The sequence below is a fragment of the Ceratocystis lukuohia genome, assembly GCF_044167205.1.
Source record: "Ceratocystis lukuohia strain C4212 chromosome Unknown Supercontig7_pilon, whole genome shotgun sequence".
Taxonomy (NCBI): Eukaryota; Fungi; Ascomycota; class Sordariomycetes; order Microascales; family Ceratocystidaceae; genus Ceratocystis; species Ceratocystis lukuohia.
Window position 1 is genome coordinate 1,474,865 of NW_027263526.1, and position 21,064 is coordinate 1,495,928.

The 21,064-nt window shown below is 48.4% G+C and overlaps 4 protein-coding genes across 4 annotated transcripts; 1 reads left to right on the forward strand and 3 right to left on the reverse strand.

The window, feature by feature from the left end:
* Nucleotides 1-5,158: 5,158 nt before the first annotated feature.
* Nucleotides 5,159-5,767, reverse strand: HOO65_070298 (uncharacterized protein; the record flags this gene model as incomplete). The annotated part of the gene is made up of 1 exon (XM_071001300.1): nt 5,159-5,767. One exon carries the CDS (start codon nt 5,765-5,767, stop codon nt 5,159-5,161), a length of 609 nt encoding a protein of 202 aa, XP_070857016.1.
* A 2,819-nt stretch (nt 5,768-8,586) lies between these two features.
* On the reverse strand, nt 8,587-11,586 carry HOO65_070299 (BUB3-interacting and GLEBS motif-containing protein ZNF207; the record flags this gene model as incomplete). Its single annotated transcript, XM_071004873.1, has 8 exons — nt 8,587-8,946; nt 9,015-9,400; nt 9,479-9,577; nt 9,635-9,742; nt 10,378-10,763; nt 10,838-10,979; nt 11,042-11,388; nt 11,459-11,586. 8 exons carry the CDS (start codon nt 11,584-11,586, stop codon nt 8,587-8,589), a joined length of 1,956 nt encoding a protein of 651 aa, XP_070857017.1.
* A 507-nt stretch (nt 11,587-12,093) lies between these two features.
* HOO65_070300 (Mannose-P-dolichol utilization defect 1 protein -like protein) lies at nt 12,094-13,055 on the reverse strand (the record flags this gene model as incomplete). The annotated part of the gene is made up of 2 exons (XM_071005124.1): nt 12,094-12,372; nt 12,438-13,055. 2 exons carry the CDS (start codon nt 13,053-13,055, stop codon nt 12,094-12,096), a joined length of 897 nt encoding a protein of 298 aa, XP_070857018.1.
* A 1,363-nt stretch (nt 13,056-14,418) lies between these two features.
* HOO65_070301 (uncharacterized protein) lies at nt 14,419-20,340 on the forward strand (the record flags this gene model as incomplete). The annotated part of the gene is made up of 2 exons (XM_071004770.1): nt 14,419-17,577; nt 17,644-20,340. 2 exons carry the CDS (start codon nt 14,419-14,421, stop codon nt 20,338-20,340), a joined length of 5,856 nt encoding a protein of 1,951 aa, XP_070857019.1.
* Between the last annotated feature and the right edge of the window lie 724 nt (nt 20,341-21,064).

The following is a 21,064-nucleotide window of genomic DNA, read 5'->3' on the forward strand; positions in this document are numbered from 1 at the left end:
GTTTGCAGAAAAGCTAATGAGGATGGCCTGGGTAAAGCTAACGAGGACACCGGAGGGGGCTTGCGCAGCATTCAGCGCAGTTGGGAAAAGGGACTAAGGAGCAAGGCCCCGTGCATTGAGGCTGTATATGGTCCGGCTGGCCTAATCCGAATTAATATCAAGCGCGAGTAAGTGAGAAGGCGTTTATTTTCACAAAGTCAAATCAAGCAAAGGTTGCTTGGTATGCACTTGGCCTTGTGCCTCTCTACTACCAGGAGGGACACAGCCCTTGAGTTGCCTAGCTCCTATTCCAAGGCGAGCACTCTCAATTTCTGCCTTTCCCTCTCGATGTCGGCATCTTGTGCTTGCCTTGGATTGACTAGGCAGGATAGATAATGCAAAGAAGGCCCTAGCAAGCGTGCTACACACAACGCGCTTTTCCTGGCGGTCGTCATGTAAACTCAATTCAAGAGATAATGGGGCATTCAATGTATCAAAACTAACCAGTACTGTTTTCTCCAGACATTCCAACAACAAACTGATACGTTTCCGAGTTACATACGGCCTGCCTGCCTTGCCCCATGTTCTACGTCGTATTTCTCTCGTCGACGCTGACCTTCCTCAACCGCTACTCTTCGACAATTCGGCCACCACCTATGCCCCTCGGTTTTCAACAAGGCACTCTGATGCATTATTGCCCTCGCTCTCCTTGAACGTGACTTGATCGTCTCAATGGCTGATGCTGGGGAGCTGTTCCAACGCCCCCTCACTTGTCTTTCGACGTGTTCAGGTCTCAAGCACTGTCTTTGATGCCTTTGAGACATAGGGATCGGGGAGACTAGTTTTCTGCTTGGCCGATGTTGGAGCCCGTAGCCACACACTGAGCTTCAATGCGACGCTTCCCGGGAACAATTCGATTCCTTTATTATAGGCTGTTTTGAGCGGCCCAAAACACCCGACATTAAGAGAGACGAATGAGGCGGCATACGAAGAGTAACAATGAGATCCTTTCATGACATTTCTTTCAGTCAACAGAGCGGTGATGGCTTTCATGATCATCAAGAATTAGAAGTTGGTGTCTAGTTGACTGGGTTTTGCGTAATAATATAAAAGTGCTTGACCTACCCAAGGCCTATGTTATAGTCTGTCCAGCTATTGTGAGCCTCTGCAATATGATTGCAACCCATCCCCGGTTTTCAGGCTGCACTAGCTTCATCTTTCTGATCCTCTCTAAGCCTGTGATGACCATTTCATTTGCCATGACACCCATCATAGAGCTGTTCTCGCCAAAGCCGTAGATATCGGCTAGGTTGATGCCATACTTCCCGATTTTGTTCTGAACAAGTCTGAACTAATCGCAAACAATGGTCACCTACTCACATTCAGTCTTCTGGTGGTCATACTTCTGAAAGAAGACACATTTTGGGCTCCGGATATCACCTGACGAAGCTGGAGGCCCGGCACTTGCCGGCAGGTAATGAATGGGTCGCATTTGGAGAGCAGTCCGTTGGACATTTCCCCAACACTACATAGTTGCGGCGGAAGCCTCCGCAAGCCCAGGCCATAGATAAACTGAGCAATAATTCTTTCCTTCCAGATCAGCTAGATAGTGATGTTGGGGTCCAGTTCCACCAACCTTGAATGCCATTCATCCGACCATGTAGCTTCGGCTTAGTGACTTGGCAGATGTCAGCGGGGCTCCGGACGCCTGGTATTGGGTTATAGAAAAGGGCTTAATGTGCAAGAAGAGCTTTTGCTCTAGTATTAGGTTCCACCGTTTTAGGGCGAAAGATATAGTTAATGAAGGGTGGAGGTGGGAAAAGTGCGTCGCGTGCTTGGATGCATCGCGTGCCCATCAAGCATGCTTCATGTACTCGAAGTCACAGCGACAGCAACACGGTGCTGCTAGTATAATGCGAGTTTAGTGTGAGGCAGCGCCGGTTTCCTCTGCATCTAGCATCGATGAAATTATCCTCTAGGATGTATCAAACAACTATTAACAGTAGATGTTAGGAGGACGTACTGAATGTCCTATGAAGGAAAGGAAGAAGGAATAAGTGCTTAGTGAAGTTGTTCTGTATCTATCCAAGTCTAGTCCAAGGAGCGGATCTCAGCCGGTTTATATATCCATCACTCCCATGTTCTAGATCAAAGATCAAGCACATGGGCCGTGGAAGAAGACCCTTGATGTCTGGTACTAACCCTAACGTTTGGGCGAACTGGATCAGGGTCAGCAATCCTAGTAACCCTAACTTAGGTTACTAACAACTATCCCGACTAGCTCATTACTCGGGTCAGCAAGTGTCTACTATCGTAACGTATACTTCTAGGCTCTACTAAGCAAAGAAATGGGCACTAGACTTTGAAATTTTAAAGCTATTGCCCAGGGCTCAAGCCCGGCTACATCTGTCTAGACCCCTTACCTACACTCAAGGTAACCAGGCCACCACCCACTTACAAGCAGTAAGTGATGTGATCTATTGCTCATCAAGTACTGGCGGAGAAAGTGTGATGAAGTAGGAAAAGAGCCACTTAGAAGTAAGGATAACTAGCGCGGACCCTACAAGATAGTGACTGTCGTTCTAGATGATGTGAGCCTAGGAAATGTGATCTTGATCTTAGATTCGTCAGATGGCTGTGTTGTGGGTTAGTGACATCTACTTGGATTCGCAACTGAGCCCTCGTCTGCTAAATCGGGGTTGCCTAGCTGCAATCGAGTAGACATGGAGGGAAGTCTAAACCATGCCGAGGGAAAGGTTCGGTTAAGTTTCGAGCTGGATCAGGATTTGGTAGTGATGGCAGCCAAGCCGTATATGTATGGCGGATCGACTGACACAGGAGAAGTGGTTGCTTTGGAAGGGGCACATCTCCTTATCGAGGCATTTGGGGGCCTGGAAAGCAACGGGATGAAAGGTGAAACTGGCTTACGAGTCTCATTCTTGACTCTTGGTAGCAACTGTGCTCCTTTACTTTATAGGCTAGCACGAAGGGCTATTTGGTCAGTAAAGCTCTAGTCGAGGTACTGTGTTCTGAGATTGTTCAACGCCAAGTGGTCTTTGTGCCATCACATGCCTTGTTTTTGCAGAAAGCTAGGATAGCTTTTACTGCCTGTAAGGGCCATGGCATCTCATCGATCGAGTCTCAGCCCAGAACTTCGATTCGCTAGCAACTATCCCGCATTTCCCCAAGTTGTTCTTCGAAGCTCAGCAGTACGCATGATAGCCAGAATCCTATCCTTCTTTAGAGATAGATATCTCCAATAGCTGGAGGCGCTTAGCCCTCGCAGCATTACCGCTAGAGCAAAGGTGATAGAAAACTGAAGTTGTATTTGGCGAGTGGTTCTGTGGTGGGGGGTGCCTGAGCAAAACGATATCTAACAATTTTCAGCAAAGCTAAATGCTACAGGACCTCTGAGAGTTCGAGATATTGTCGAGGACACTCACTAGATGATTCCTCTCTCACGCAGAGATTATTAAAATTGACCCTGTATGTTTACAAATCAGTGTTTATATTTATTCAATCCTCCCACAAGCTTCATAAGACGGCAGCTTAGTCGAGATCTAGAATGCCACCTCTGGTGCATGCGTCCAGACTTTTGGAGACTACAATAACCATGCGACTCCCACAGCGTTCTCAAGTTCCGTACATCAACTGACACCGGAACTTTGTGGCGAGACGGCCAAGACCCGAGATCAGACCTTAAAGGGCAGGCTTTTGGTGACATTAGCAGTCTTTCCGGATGGTAGATGTTAGCTAGCATCAGGGCCTCGCGACAAGACAATCAAGATCTAGGATCTAGCTTGTGGCTTATCCCTTCAAACCCTCTTATTTGGCTGCACTTTACATTGCTGTTCGGTTGATCTATCTGGTGACTACCGCCTTTCCGTGCATGTAAGAGTCTTAGACTTGAGTCTGCGTCAACTACTGATCAAGCTTCTCTATTTTTCTCTAATTCCTACGGCACATTCATAGGGCTCATATCGACTGGCTGGCAAGAGATGGGCGGCCTTTAAGTAAAGCGTTATCGAGCTGTGATATTAAAGCAGGGGCGCTACTACAGATAGCCCACAACTATCATGAGGCCGGAACAGCGAAGTGTTAGTGTTACTTGCAGTTGCTAAAATGTGATATAGGCTGCTACAGACAACCTTCCTTCTGGCACTGGATATTCTTCGCAAATCTATAGAGAAAAACAATGCTTGGAGCGAGAAATAGAAATATATGCTTGAGTCTAGCTACCGCGCAAGTTTTATAGCTGAGTCGCTCATAGAACATGTGTGACAAAAAGTACACTATTTGGCCACGTCTAGACAACAGAGGATTAGAGGACCGGCTCCGTAACCCACCGGCTAGAAACAGTAGACGAGGCAAATCGGATTCTAAGAGCCCAGGCAGATAGGACACTTGGAAGGTGTCTCTGAGCGCTGTGGGTTCTAGGGCATATAGACATAGAAGGCAACGAGCTATCAAACGCCCAAGCAAAGCTGGGGGAGTGTCAGGGACCACAAAAGAACACCACACTAGCCTCACATGAGCACGGAGGTGGGGTAGAGACATTACATTGCGACTCTGAGAAATGATGCCAAGAGCAAAAAGGATACTTTCCACCGAACTTCCCTTTTGTGTTTCCTGATAGAAGGGCCTCGCCGAAACAGAGCTTGGCCGCATTATTACGGCTAGGACTGATGACAAAGACTTTGATAAGTATCATGAAATATAGGAACACAGCTGTCCACCTAATACACTATCGTATGGTTGCGAAATAACAGTCAGTAGATGTCAGAAGTAGAATGCAGTACAATGGACTGTGTTCTAGTTAGACGACTGATGATGATAAAGCATCATGCGAAAGGACCAATCCCATCAGCCTAGAAGGGTCAGGAGATCCCATGCGGTGGACATTAGAATATTGAAAGCTGGCAAGCGTATGTATAAGCTTATTACACTAGTGTTTAGTGATACAAAAAATCGTAATACTTTGATATAAGTGCAGCTGTGATAGGTAACACACATCATTCAAGTAACCTTAAAATCTTCCGCTCTACTCACGTGCCAGGTCCAGTCAAGATGGCAGAAAAATAATAGTATTAATATGTCTAGTGCTCGTGATGTTGCTCGTACTGTTTATGTCCCGTTACAAATGCTTTTTTTGGTTTCTTTCACCACTGGCGGCCACCCTTTATTCCTCATCCTCATCCGAGACTGGCTCAAAGGAGAAATGTATCCGGTCAGAAATTTTCACCTTTTCGTTGCCGTCCTTATCCTCCTCAACCCATTGCTGGCTTCTGACAATGATCCTGTCCAAGATTCTTTCTGGCAACATGTTGGTCGCACTTGTGTAGTAGCGAAGCTCAGAAAGGACCTTCCAGGCATCGCTACCTGGAGTAGCATCTATCTCGTCTGTTTGTCCGATTTTGTGCGATTCCCGGTACGATTTGATGGCATCTATTGCAAGCACGTCAAGGCCGTCGAAGATCAGCCAGTCCATGCTATACGAGTCGAGATCCTCTTCTCGGCAGAGACCTCTGAAGATTTCTGGTAGAGATAGCTTGTTTCGGTGTTCGGGCTCTTCGCCAGCGAAAAAGATGGTTACGCTATCTTCATCAGCGCCGAAAGAAATGATGTCAATGGGTTCTTTCTTTTCTTCCTTCATGATAGGGCTGTAGACGAAGTAGAGACTATTTTCATATTGCTCGACGGCGTAACTTTGTTCTTTCGGCAACCTAGCTGAGGGCAGGCCCACGAGAGACGAAGAGATGGCATATAGGTAGAAAGTAGATAGCAACATGGTTAGATTGAGGGTAAATAGCAATACAAGCGGGAATGATAACGATGATTGCTGAGAGTGTCAGTAGCTGGGCTGATGGTAGTAGGAGCGATCGCAGTAAGAGAGCCAGAGCGCAAATAAAGAAGAGTGAGCGAGAGTCGAGGAGGACTGAAATGAGAGTCTGACGAAAGTTTGATTAACCCAAAAAGGTCGGGTCCCAAGAGGCTATTTATCGCTTTTCACGGTGCATCAAGATGCCGTACTCCGCACCCAACATACACTGCTTTGATGTTTGCTCAATGCGGCTTCAAATAAGTATTGAACAGGCATCTTTACCAAAAGCAAAGAAGACCAACGAATGCTAACCCACCAAGTAGAGCACACTGCCTATTTTGAACAAAATACAGCACTACCTCGTGTGATCCGCCAACTGATGGTCATTGCACGTATGCGGCTATGCCGTGCATACAATCACAGCCAGAGACAGCCAGGGAAATAAAGCATGATCGCTACCAACTGCCGGGAAAAGGATCGTGTCTAGGTAAGGGTAACAGACAAAGCGTGTCACCTCGTCTCGTTTCCGGGCGGAAAACAACAAGAGAATGTGATGAGTCGAACTACAGCGCGCGTTAGCTTGCGTCAAGCCTCGGAATACCAGCAAACCTAGGAGCCAATGCCACAAGTCTATATTGACAAGAGAGCAAAGGCTAAGAGGGCCATACCATAGTCTTTAGTGTCTAGCGTGTTTGTCCACCCTCCATTTTTACGCTCTTTCTGCTACGACCTACGCATAAAGTCGATGCCAAGCTTCAGGCAAAAGAGCATGCCAAATGAAGTAAAAGAAGCAGGGGGTAAGCAGCGCATGTTCAAGGGGAAAAGAGGAAAAAATTCATGGAATAAAAGAGAAAAGAATGAGAAAATAGGAACGTAGAGCCGAGGGGTTTTTGTGATTAACGTAGCACTTAACCAGTCACTCGGTTCGCCGACCATGCCATGACATGATGACTAATAAATAAAGAAGACCCACAGCTTTACCAACTACTCCGGGTACTCATTATATCGGGCTGGCCGCCTGTGTGAGCGGCGGTATGGTCTGTGAGAGCAGAACCATTAGCAGCCAACAAGAATCAATATTGTGTATTATTGCTTTCGACTAAAGCTATCCGATCAATTGGCTTGCTTCTCCGGCCTTCACTCAAATCACCACCCGAAAGATTGGCTATTGAACCTATTTTTGGGTATTTTTTCTCATCTTTTTTCTGAGCATCCAAGCTGAGTTGAGGATAAGCTTCCCATGTATGATGCCGGGATCATGTGTGATCAAATAACGCATTGGTCATATGGACATAAGAAAGCTTAGCATATATACCTTCGAAATCGATTAGAATTCTAGTGTTGAGGGCATTGGGCAGGATTACCTCTAGGAGGTCAGCAGTGCAGGGAGTTTGCAAGAAGCACAAGCACGCACATTTCCGTTGAGCCATCGAAGAACAAAAAGAGAAGGACAGTTAAGCCTCGCATGGTTTGCTGAGCTTTTATTATTTATTACTTTTTTTCATATTCGGGTTCAAAAGTGCCCTCCCTACCTAAGAGTCATATTAACCGCGGTGGATTTTCAAGACTCGCTTCCAAAATGCGCTTACTGCTGCCACCTTGGCTTACTTGAGCAAACGGCGACACACGGGAGTGATTGTGCTCAAAACACACATGGTATTGTCCCAATTAAGCTGCCATGACACGAGCAACTGTTCTCTGATGTAACTTCGGACTATATCCTACCCGATTATACGGAAAATCCGAGAATTTGAATATATTTAACATCTACGGGAATGGCAGATATCAAACAACGCCGAACTAGCTAACGAACAGAACCAACCCTCCACGAGGCACTGACCGCAGAACCGAGGCGAGGTGAGCACGAATGCTCTAAGCAAGAGCAGAACAGAAGCAAAAAAAGGAATAAGGAAAATGAAAGAAGAAATGAAAAATCCACACATACCCTCAATTCAGAAGTAGTGTGGGGGGACTCGCCCTGAAATCATGAAATGAAGCTCACGAGAACAAGTCAGCCGCTTCCAGTGTAGTCTAGGGAGCCCCATCTAACGACGAGGGGGAATAGAGTCAGACTATACAGACATCTGAGTCTCGCCACTTGTCACTTCTCTAGTCGCTGCTACCTTGCGAGACGATAGATGAGGCGCGAAGCCGCGGCTCTCCCAGCAGACAGAAGGGCGCGGACTGTGTAGCCCCCAAAAATACAGTGCCGGGCGCAAAGACAATCCCATTGGGCTACAGTGGTGCTATGGTGATGGTAATTTGGGGGCCGTGGAAACCGGGCGTCGTGAAAAGAGGGCTGTCTAATAATAGGCTGTCGGGCTTCAACAGAAAGCCCGGCGGAGTACAGCGGAAAAAAACCCGGGGTCTTTTTTTCTTTTTTCAGCCTGTCTAGATGCGGAATTATCGTGAACCAGAATTCCAATCCTCAATAGTGTAGTGGTGATCATACCTGCTTGTCACGCAGGTGACCTGGGTTCGATTCCCAGTTGGGGAGATTGGTCCTTTGCTTTTTGCTGGCACCATCCCACCTTCTCTTTGTTGTGAATGACTTGACTCGATCAACTGACTGACTGACTGACTCCCTTCATTTTTTGTCAACTTGGGACAGCGTCGAGAACAAACAGATAAGCACGCAGCCATGATAAGAAACCATAGAGTCAGATTTGTTGTAAGAACATGACAAACTAAAATGCAAAGAAGCTCAAAGTCAAATCATACTTGCCCTTTTCAGCAAGCTAAGCTGCTATCTCCCACCAACTCCCGCTTCCCCACTACTCACCATCTTACGCCTCGGCCGACACAAACGCGTACCGCTGGAGTAACGCCATCTTCTCCTCCGGACTGACCTCTGTATCCGAGTAAATCATACGCACACCCTTGTCCTTCTTCTTCTTCTCCACAGCAGCCGGCTCCGCTGGTGTTGCTGCCGTCGCTGCTTGCACAGACTGGGCATTGGTTTCTGCTGAGCGAATCAGGTCATCTATGTCGTCATTTGCGTGCGGTGCAACGGGATATCCAACCGCGCCAGGCGGCGGCGGCCAGAAGTTGGGCTGAGACGGCCGCGTAGGCAAGCCAGTTGCGACACCACCATAGCCAGAGAATCCGGGCGCTTGGCCGGGGATTGGCGGGGGATATTGCATGGGCTATTCACCGTGTTAGTATTCTGACACCACGGTCTTTATGGCTAGTAGGAAATTAGAACCACACTTACGTATTGGCCGGGAACGCTCTGAGGCAGAAGTGCCTGTGGCAGCTGCTTTGGCTGGTCCGTATGCGTAATGCCAGCGGCTTTGTCAGCTTTACGCTGGGCGACGTACTGGTGTAATCTAGCCTTAAGCTCCTCGGGAGTCTCCATCTTGATCTTCTTACGAGGCGGGTGTTTGCCGTCGCCAGGTAGCGGGTTGCCTGTCGCAATGCGTCGGTCCTCTTGTGCCTGATAGAAGTTCTGAACGATCCGCGTCTTGTGCTGCTCCAGGATATCCTGCGGAATACCCTCCATGCCAAAAATCTCAACTTCCAAGCCTTGTCTGTTGGGCAGCGCGTGGTCGACCTCAGTCAACGTTTCTTTATGCACCTGGCTCAGATGCACGGCGAGACCTGTATAGGAAAAACAGCATGCATAGTTAGTAATGACAAACTGGGCCTCTCTAGGGGAATCCATGGAGGGAAACATACCACCGGCCGTGTTCAAACGACGACCACATCGCTCGCACTTGAAATGCTTTGCCTTTTGATGCGAAATCAGAAGTTTCAGATCTTCAAAGTCACGCTCGCCTGCATCAGGGTTAGTATTGAAATTCTAGTCCCGGTAGATATCTGGAGACAGCTTACAGTAGTAGCACCACGGGCGCGCAAGTATTTCCTCGACATCGGGGAAACTGCGCTTCTTTTTACCCATGGCTGTCGGTCGTGTGTAGGTATGTGAAGGGAAAAGGTGCCCTGTTTTGGAAGCAGCCAGCCAATTGTCCTTTAGATACGCAATGCGCGTTATTTCTTGTCGGCGGCAGTTATTGGTCGATTTTGCAGCGGGTTTGAAATGATGAGAACAAGATAGTTGCGCGGTCGCATTTGACGAGGCTTTGCATACGTAGGATTTGGCTCAATAATTTGAGCGTCAGCCTTGCGAATGGTTTTTGCCAGCTGCCACCAGCCGAAATTCATTCTAGGTTATGTAAGCAAATAAATGGATAGGTTGTACGGGCTGCCGCAACAAACTAGTAAATTGACTTCAAATTCTAATGCTAGACACTCTTTACACCCTTTTGTTAGGCTTCATCAAAGTGCTAATGCCAATATCGGAGCGCTCTAACGTATCAACGTAGACAAGCACATCATAGTTTAAAAGTACACTTAAACCCTTCCCCCCCCCGCGCGTTACCTTAATGGTGTCTGTACCTTGGGTAAAGTCCCTCTAACTGACACCATCATCGATGGCCCATGGAATTCTTTTTCCTTCGGCTCCCAAAATGCCGTTACATCCACCAATACCCAAACCTTGGGGGTCTCAACCTCCAACATTCCCGTAAGCATAATTGAGCCACGGGGTGGTGGGTACTTGTACCCGCTCCACTTACGCTGCAGTGCTAGGCCAAACTGTTTCCAGGTTGACTTCATTGGCTCCGTAACGGCGATAGCGTGGCCAAGAGCTAGGCGTGTGATCTTTTCCACAATAGTCGAATTGCTCGGATCTTCTTCCTCCAACACTAGTTTGAAGCCTTTGTCTTGACTCGGCTGTACTTGGTGCACGGGGTTCATTTGGATTACGGGCCTTTGGGGTCGTGGGGTATCTGGATACCAAATTGCGCGGACTTTATCGTAGTACCGAACGACGCTCTGTGAGGCAAATTGGTAAATGAAGCTTGCAACAAGTTGTGGGTACATAATGCGATCCAGATCTATGGAGAGCTTGGAATCCGCCTTTGCATTAGTCCAGTAAATGCCATCATTGGCGTAAAGGATGCTACGCGTAATAAAATGTTAACTTGGCGATGCCCATGACATGTTGATCGGGTGCTAGTTCTTGTTTCAACATACCCGGAGTGCCAGTATTCTGGAGCTGGAGCCGACGGATATTGGTAATCTAGCCACATGCGCGACCGCCGCGGAGACTTCATGTATAGCTTTGATCGCTTGTCATCGGCCCCAAGTTTCTTGATGACAATTTTGAGAAGGTTGTCTGAGACACATGTCAGCACGGCGTAAATTGACACATAAAACTGCAGAATCACAATATCTCACCCCGAAGCTCCTTTTGAAGCTCTTTGTCTTTACTGAACTTGATATATTCTTGCCATTCTGGATCAGACCCGCGATAAGGCTCAGGCTGGTAGACTTGCGTAGTGAATGGGAACGCCACAAAGAACCCCTCGACTTCATGTTCTCTTTCGTCATCTTCATGGTCCTGTCCCCCGTGCTGGCCCTTCGATTCTCCAATTTGCTCCGGGGCCTGGTTTCGGTTATGGCCGTGGTCATGTTGCCGCGAATCGTCGTCTTCTTCTTCATCACCAAACACGTACGGGTCTAGCAAATCCGTCCAGAGAAATGTCGCAACAGTACATGTTGCGGTCCAAAAAAAGAAAGAGCGCCTATTGTGCTAAGCGTCAACTAGCTGCAAATATCAAGATAGAGACAGTTAAGGATGAAGATAAAGCTTACAGTGGACGATACGGGGAGCGGAAGGCTACCCTTTGTACGCGAATAGCAGTCTGGGGAGGAACATGTTGGCGGGCAGCGCTTCTCAGGGCGAGTCGAGTAGCCCGATTACCAAGAATTCGATTGAGCATGAAGCGGATACAGTCAGTATGGTGACCAGCAGCAGCCAGCGGAAGCCCGATGTGTGGCGTTGCTTCCAAAATCGACAGTCAAAGAAAAATGAAGGAAAAATAAAATCGGCTGCGTAGTTACTGTTAAATTTAGATTGATGGAGATTGTGCAAAGGGTCGGGTTGGGGGAACAAATTGACTTTAACGTTAGCAAATGTTCATCATGTCAACACGATGATGGCGCAAGGCTTTGATGTAGAATCGTGGGATTACCCTAGTAGGGTCATATTATTAAGGGTTTAAATATCTGGACTGTGCGAAATATGAAGTTTGCACTATATGATTCAAGGTTGCTAGATGACATGTGAAGATGTTACGAACTTGTCATGGCTTGAAGACTAAATGCCATTGTTAAAATACATTGGAAGCACGAGGATAGGCAGCTCTGCAAAAAACTTGGTATGCACAAGGATTTGTGTATTTTAAGAAAAAACTCCCCACCATACAAACTGTATTCTACATCGGTATTTAGCCTCTGCGACGAGTGGTTGGGCCACTCTTCTTGGGCGTAATCGAGGCGCCAGAGGCTGAAGCTTGAACGGCAACAGGCTCTTTGGTAGTAGCAGTAGCCTTGGCCTTCTTTCCCTTCTTGGACGCAGGTGTAGCGCGCCAGTAAATGATCATCTGGAGAGTCAGAATGACGTTGAGGAAAAAGCCGGCAATGAAGCTGTACAGGATGGTTTTGTCGTTAACCTCCTGTAGAGTGGTGAAGATGCGGGTAAGCGAGCCGATGAGGTAGTTAAAAACCTGGAGAGGCAATCTTTATGTTAGCGATTGATAGAAATAGGTAGCTTGCTATATGGTAAACTTACGGTAAAGGCGCTGAGCTGACCGGTGGTCCCAGATGTGAAAATTGCGGCAATCTGAGGCAGCTTGCTGGCCACACTCAAGACACCAGCGCCAGCCTGGAGATACACCAACTTTTCCATGGGAACCACAGGCGGGCTCCAGAGGCAGCTCATGATAATGCCAGTCATGCTCAAGAACTGGCCAGCCATTCCAGGCCGACCGCTGTACCAGAGTAGGAGAATGCTGATGATAACATTCTGCACCAAAATCATGAGGGTTTCGCCATAGGTACTGAATGGGAAGCCATTTCGATTGCTATAGGCCAAGGAGATCATATACGACAGTGTCTCAAGACTGTAGGCAACAATAGACACGCCTTCGGCCGATTTTGAGCTCATCAACTTGATAATCTGAGGCACTTTGACAATAGACGAAGCAGCTACGATGGCGATTCCTAGGGCTTTGGAGACGCCCAGCTTGACGCAAGCCTCATCAGTATGGTCGATGTCAAGCAGAAGTGACGTGTAGCACTTATCACCAATCAGAGAGATTCCAAAGTCGCGTATGGGCTCAGGCAAGTTCTGCGTGATGGGTTGCAGAATAGGACGGATCGAGTCAACGAGAGGAGTGAGGGCTTCCATTGTGGGCGAGACGGGGAGGTGACAGACGAGCTAGAACGACGTGTGAAGACAAAAAGTTTCCAGCTGAAGAGGGAAGAAAAAAACAAAGTAAAAAAGACTTGGACAAAAAAAGGTAAAAATAGCACAGGAAAAGGCCAGCAAGGCGTCTTGGGTAGCGTGCTTAGTTTAGCACTTCTTTGCGCACTGGTAGGGATTGTAGGTGGTATAGGGCTAATGGGTTCACTAAGAAAAACATAGACTGGGGTTATCTAGGCTAGAATGGCTTGTAATCTACTGCAACTTATAGCGGGCAGGGCTAGTGTACATTGGCAGGAGTTCTTGCATTGACAGACTGCTGCTGCTGCCCTCATTGGGCCCAGAATAACGGGAGAGAACAAAGAGAAGAATGAGGAATGGAAGGCTTGGGGCGAAAAGGAATGGCTTTGCATGGTGACAGGTTGACGGGCTAAAAGGCATAAAAGTAACATAAAGCTGAGTGCAATAGCAGCAAGGGCCTGTTTTGGTCTAACAAGGGGGGCTTCAGAGCAGGAGCCAGAAAAGACGCCACATCTGAGCTCCACAGCTGAGCGCCACGCTTTACAAAAACGCTTCATAGACGCGACCTATGCAGCCACGCGACGCGTTGTAGTTCATGCAACATTTAATAAGCATTACTTTATTTTTTATTTTTTTTTCTTTCTTCGTTGCCCTGCCCTAGCCTCAACAGCAACGCAGAGAGACTATTGTTTGCTTGCCCTTGTTTTGTTGTTTTCTGGATTGGGACAAGCTCGGATGGTTCACAGACTCTACTGGTTGGCCTGGCAAAAAGTGGCATCAATAAATACTATATGGGTAATTGACAAATGACAAGGGCAACTTGACATTAACCTCGCAGCCTTGCGGCTTCTTCGTCGTTATCTTCCTATTCTTTCTTCGTGGGCGAGTTTGTCTTCTTCTAGTTGCTTCATATCCGTGTTTTATAGCGAGGTTTGCCCTTCATATTCCGGCCGGCCTTCGCAACTCTTGTATATTATTCTTCCTCTATTCATCTTCTTTTGTCTCCTTATATTAGACTGCCATCTTGCCGCTCCCTGAATATCCCAACGCCAGATTGCTTGATACCTTGATACCCTCAAAAACAACAACAGAAACAACAACAACCAGCTGCTAGCTGCTAGCTCCTATGCTTTAAATAACCACCGAGTCCTCCTCATAAGTCTCTGGCGCAAAAACAATACATGCCGTCGTCTTTGTGATTCATTCCTTCTTTTCTTCATCCGGAGAGCCGGTTGGATTCCGTTCCTGGACTTTTCGTTGTACCGACCACTTCTTTCTTCGACACGCCCCTTACTCTCTCAGTGCCAGTGCCTTGCCTCTTACCAGAATGGCAGCAGTTTCCTTAGAGCCCTCGTCTCCTGGCGCCATAAGATCATCGTTAGCCCGGTCACCAACCCCTCCTCTTGAGACCAAGGAATCGGAAGATACCATCAACTCTACCGTTGCCATCGACAGAAGTACTACTAGGAACAGTGCAAAAAAACCAGTGCCTTCAATGGCCGATATACCTGTCTCATCACCCACATTGCCACTATCTTCTACCTCTGTGCCTCCAGCCACGCTTCACGTCACATCAGCTGATAACGGTAACGGCGCACCACGTAATTTCTCTCCACCCAAAATCGGATCACCACATACTCCTGGTGGCGACCAGTCTACGCGCCGGATACCGAAAAGTGTGGTGTTTTCAGGCAAGGCGCAATATCAGGACGCGCCTATTTACGATACCGACGAATTTAGACCGTCGCCCTCTCTTCTTCCGTCACGAACCTTGAAGCCACTTAGAGGCATTCTTAAGGCATCTCCTCTCCCCGTACACATCGAACACCTAAATTCCAGCAAGGTGAGCCTAGCAGTCATGTTGGACTCAGCCATTAAACAACTCAATGGGACCGACAAAACATCTCGCATTGAAGCTTACTCTACGCTATACCGGGCGCTCAAGGCCTCAAATAACCTGCCGGACCGCATGGCCCTCAACGAAAAGATGGGAATTATTCTCAAGTTCCTGCAACGAGATATTAAGACGCCACCGTCACGCGACCCGACGGATCATTCCCTTGTGATCAATGCCCTACTCATGTTCTTGACGTTCCTTTACTTTCCCAGCATATCAGCAACAATCCCCGCAGATTTCGGCATCTTTATTATTGAGCATTGCATCAAGTCCTTTGAAGATCGCCGCCTTGGGAAAGAAGTCATTCGTAACCTTATGCAGGTCGTTTTTAGCCAAAATTTCCCCGCCAGAGTCATGTCATCTGAGCGGCTACGGAGGTTGATAATAGCCTTGCATAATCTTGATCAGCACATGGGGAGCAGCAAGATCCTCATTTTCAGAGCGCGTATCTATAAGCGATTAATCAAGCAATGCCGGTCACACATGATAGCCCATCCCGACTGGATGCCGGATTTGTTCACGGACATGCTGAGCTCTGTCAAGGAGGTACGCTATGCAGCCATGGATTTTGGCTATGAAGCAGCCCTGAGTCTTGGAATGGAAAAGGAAATTACGGTACGGGTGCTACAGTTACTTTCTAGCCAAGAAACTGAGCGCTCCAGAACATACCTCGATTTTTATGTTGAGAAGCTCTCAGCTCAATTCTCCAAGAAGCCCGTTGCGGCTGAGGATGCTGATGGCGGCACAGGGGAAGACACTAAACTTAAGGACATGTGCATGGTGTCCAAGATCTGGACTATTGTCATGCTTCTAGTAAGAAGTAGACCGTTGGATCGGTGGGAAGCACTGCCGAAATGGCTGAACTTGATCCCCCCATGCTTTAACTCATCAGATTTGGCTTGCCGCTTAGAAGCAAACATTGCTTGGAGCCGGTTTATCTACGTAGCCCATTTACAGGAAGCCTACTTTGGGCGAATGCTGTCACAAGCGATTGTCCGGGCTTACATAAGCCAGCTGTCGCGCCGTCAGTTTGGCCGTAAAAGCGAAGCCGATTTCCGCAAGGCTGTGCTCGGTGGAGTGTGTAGTGTGTATTATTACGCCTTTGGTGCTAATACACCCACAAAGTTGCTTGACAAGTACTGGGACTTCACCCTCCCTCTTTTCAATACCATGACTTCTACGGAGGCCCATCCCGAATCACGGGAATGTGCCGTTTCCATCATGTGCAGCTTACTAGACACTTCTTCTACTCGATTATGGGATGAAAAGCTAGTCTTGGGTGTCGCTGCGTATCCCGATCCTGACATGATTCCATGCTTGGATCTTCGCTGGATTAGACGAAACCTCATGAAAGTTGGCAAGGTTTTGATACCTATAATAGAGGGAGAGATCCTCCAACTTTCCGACTTCAGTTCTTCTTCAAACAAGCTCTGTTGTGTATTATCTGCAACCGTCTGTGGATTAGCAGCCAAGGAGATCAAAGTCTCGAGCGAAACCTTGGACTATCTATCGTTTGTTCTGGCAACGATCGGTCACTTGTGGCAGAAGGGCGTCCCTGAAGCGACTGTCCAGGGAGATAACCGGTCATCGGCTTTTCTTTGTGGAATGAAGTTCTACATTATGCTGGCCATCGACGGACTCGGCCTGCTCCCATTCATGGAGCCCATTACAGCTGAAGGGCAAACCACTCTGAGTGGCTTTAGAGACGCCTTTTCACTTTGCACTCCTCAAAAGCCTTGGAGCAACCGCCTTGAGCTCCTTCTTTCTACTTTATGCGTGACTCCCCCCGGCATTGAGGATGGCACTGAATACGCAGAGTTCCTGGAAGCGGTGTTCAAGCCTTTCCTAGGCGACAAAGAAGCCCTAGCTGTACTTTCATTAATGCAGTCTAAGCTGACTACCAAGAGTGGTCCGATGCTTCCGGATGAATGGCTTCTTGCTGTTCGCACTTTTGTTCTGACACTGCTCTCCAAAAGGCCGGCACAAGCCGGCACGGACCAGTCGAGTAGTGATGTACCCCTAGGTCGTGAGTACAAAAACATGACCAAGGCGCTGGAGCTGGGCCTTAAAAGCTGTCCTGAATTAGCCTGGCACGACTGGGAGAGGTACTTTAAGCTTTTGGCCCAGCATATATTCGAGTTTGTCGGATCAACTGGCATGGCACTTGCGCTCTTGGAGCCTTTGTCAAAATTTCTTCTTGGTCATTTGGAGGACACGAAAGATGCGCCGCCCCTCAACTCTCTCATGGCTGCGATTGTGGTAGTCAGAAATGCATGCCAACCTTCGGATAGGCAGGCGGTCGAGAGTGCCCACCGGCGGCTTTGGGGCGTTCCTGCAACGAAAGCGTCCACCCTAGAACTGTTTAGCAACTTATATGCGATGCTGAATGCTCTGCTTAGGAAGTCATACACACAATACCCTGACTACAATCAAGAGCAGTTTGTTGATTCTCTGTTTCGTGACTTGGATGCGTTCCTTGAGCGGTGCTTGCCGTCTTTGGTGGTCCAGACCGCCAACACCCTCCAACCTGGTCTTGTTCATTGGGTTAGAGATGAGAAGAAACAGCTGGATGGGCCGCTTCACATCATCGTAAGTTACCAACATCAAATATTCCAATATTACGGACGTACTTTCAATATGCTAATATGAATATAGGCAAAGTCATTAGTAACGCATATCTGCACTATTATCTCTCGAAATGGTGCAGCGCAGTTCCCCCTGGCAACTTTCGAGCCCCTTTTATGTGCAGGCTTCCAGAGTAGCCATGCTGATACCGTAAACTCGTTTGTCTCAATGTGGAACCGTCTCTACGAAAACGTCGACGACTTGGAATATCCCCAGAATCTAAAAGATATTTTGGTTAACTTAAGGACTAATGTCAGCATTGTTCTTCCCGGACTTGAAAACTCTGGCGATGCCAGCCTTGTCAGCTTCCGCCACACGCAGTCGTTTGTTAATGGCGTGGGTATATCGGCCGTCTCACCCGTTATGCCCTCTAATGGGGGTGTTTGGCCTTCAACTGGGACGACTGGATCCCTTAATACTGCCGCCTCTGTCGTAGCATCTGCTACCACTGTAGCTGCGGGGTCGCTCACTAACAAGACGCTGGATAAGAGCGATTCTCCAGCTCGTGCTCGTCATGACAATTCCCAGATTGACTTTGTGTCGATTCAGGCAACGGATAATGGACATGGTTATGATGAAAATGCTTCTCAGGTCTTGACTGACAGACAGCGTGAAGTTCGTGATCGCCAACGTGAAAATGCCCATTTCGTCCCATCTACCCTGCGCATTGCCACCTCTGATGCAAGCCAGCTGGCTGCAAACAGGTCTGCCATTGACGGCGATGGATCTGTTCCTGGTACTCCTGTCCGTTCCGATGTTGACCCTGTGTCTACACCCAAAACCAGCCGCTCTTATGAGGACTACCTCTCGTCCACTCCTACCCCCGTTCGAACTTCGAAAGCAAACTTGATAGATCAAGACATGTCGGATGTCCCATCTTCACCACTTGAAGAGTCTTCCGTTCGTCGATATCCTCTAATCCCCGATATGCATAACCGACCTGACGCGCACTTGAAGGAGGATTGGCCTGAGTTCTCATCTCCTGTCAATAGCTCACCTATTCAACCCCAGCGTTTAACACGCTCTCAGAAGCGCGCTGCCGAAAGCCAAAACTCGGCAAGCCAGGACCAAGAAATAACGGATGCTGACTCTCTGCCTGTCCATGGTCTTTTATCGTCAAGTATCCCATCATCTCTCTTTGAAATGGCTAATATTAAGGCTGAAGCTGCCAATGAAGATGAAGACGACTTGACACCTAAGGCTTTCAACCAGCCCCAGCGCAATAATTATTCGTCAGCTCGCAAGTCGATCTCACAGCTGCCCCCTCTTACAATGACTACCCGCTCTGCTTCTAGATCTCAGCCGATGCCTAGTCTTAGTGACATGTCGTCCCCGGCAAGCTCTCCGCTGAAGCGCATCAGCCACCGAGTAAATGAAAAATCAAAGAAGACGGAGGCTATGATGGAATCCCAACTGGAGTCTGTAGAACCAGAGAGTGCAACACGCAGCCGTAAGCGTAGAAGACGCTCATCGATTCCAGAGACGCCATCACAAATATCTGGGACTAGCGAGAAGACTCTCCGCCATCGCTCAATTCTACTTGAAGCTACCCCGACTCCTGCCCGTAAACATAAACGACGCCAAGGAACCGCTGTCTCTGAGCAATCCCCCCAAGAACCTGACGCTTCCGGGCAACAAGGGTCCCGGACTGAGGCGACTCCTACACATGGAGATGATAGCGACCCTGCCGACGATGTATCTATTCCTGCTACACCCGCCAGTGCTACTCGGACTAGCTGCGCTGGGTCTACACCGGGACCACGTAGCTCAAATTTTGGTGCAGATGATGATGACAATGACAATGTTACGCCCTTGACTCGTAGCAATAGGAAAAGAAAGCGCAAGCGCGGAGCGAACCGCTCGAGCCGCAAACGCAAGAGACTCGCCAGCGAAGAAGGCTCGGGTGATGTCTCTTGTGATAAGCCTCAGTCATTCGCGCAGGAGGCTTGTCAAGAGTCTGAGTCTTCACAGGAGCTTGACCCTGAAACCCAGGTTTCTCTTGATAACATTGACCTGAAATCGACTCCCGAGGTGGAAACCTTGGCTACGCCGAAGCCGGATACCGAACAACAAGAGTCTAGAGAACTGTCAAGTCCTCTTAGTGATTTGCCTGACAGTGATTCGACCCCCGTTCTAGGTAGCTCTATCCTGCCAATGTCTATGACGCCGACACCCGTAACGCGCAAGAAGCCTGAGATAGTACATTCTGCAGCTACGACTGTTAGCGATGAAGAGGCTGAGTCCCAGGTTCTTTCAGAGCTTGCCGCATCGCGGGGAGGGTTAAATAGACTGGACCATGGTCGGGTGGATCCTGTTTCCGAGAAGAACAATGCTACTACCAACGATGAAATGGACGTGGATAGCAACGAGGAATTGGATGCTGCTTTCCAAGCACCCACTTCGACTGAGGCCGTGGCTGCCGCTGCACTCAAAGCGGAAGAGGAAATCGGAAATCTTGGCCCTTTGATGCCCCACCCTGGAACCCCGGGCGGGCTGCATGAAGTCTCGCAGCCTATTGCTGCCAATAGCGCAACGGAGATTGCGGAGCAGGCGCAAGCAGGAAATTCTGCATCGTCAACCCCGGGATCCATCATGGGCCTTCTCCGCAACGGGCTGCAAAGTCTACGGCAAATGCGTCTCTCGCGTCAAGACATGTATCAAATTGAAGACTTGTTTGTCGACTTCAAGCGCGAGCTTTACGATGCAGAAAGGCGGGGGCGGGAGTAAAGTGAGGGGGTGAAGCTGGAGGAGGAAAGAGGGTAGGGAAATGGCAGCAAGGTTGGTAATTTTTACGTCACATCAAGTCTGATCTTTTTTGCTTTGTCTTTTCATCTTGTGGGCACTAGACCTGAACATCATTGCTATCGCTTGTAGCTCTGTTTTCTGTCGTGTTCTTGAGCCTTTTTGCATATTGTTTGTTTTTTTGGGCAGCGTCGTCCTTATCTGGCGTCTATTTTGGTGGGGGAGTTTTAGTCCGGAGTTCTTTGGGCGGGCAGCTGTTGGTTTTGCATTGTTTTTGTCTTTCCTTCTTCTGCACACTGTAATAAGATGGGGAAACGATGCAAGTGAGTGTTTTGTGGTTAGCTTTTTCATGCATGCACAGCAATATATACGGACAATACCAAGTTGCTTTTTGTTAGCCTAATCGGGCTTCTACTCCTCAGTTTGTTCGATCTATAAGTGACCTCGTAAGCAACTAGTTGGCTTGTTGCTGCTGTTTCAGCATGCCGTGGGAGCAGGGCGGCGCGGGCGGCAAGGAGCCAGCAACGGCGGGCTTCAACGAAGGACAAAAAAGGCCATGGGACAAGAAAAGGACAATGAAGCCGCTAGGGTTTCGATTTACTTTTTGTCGCTCTTTTTGCGTGGGCATGCAGGAAAAGCCGAAGCGAAGGAAGTTGCGCGAATCAGGGGCTCTGAAACAGGCCTAGATGCCGGCCGAAAAGCACCAGTA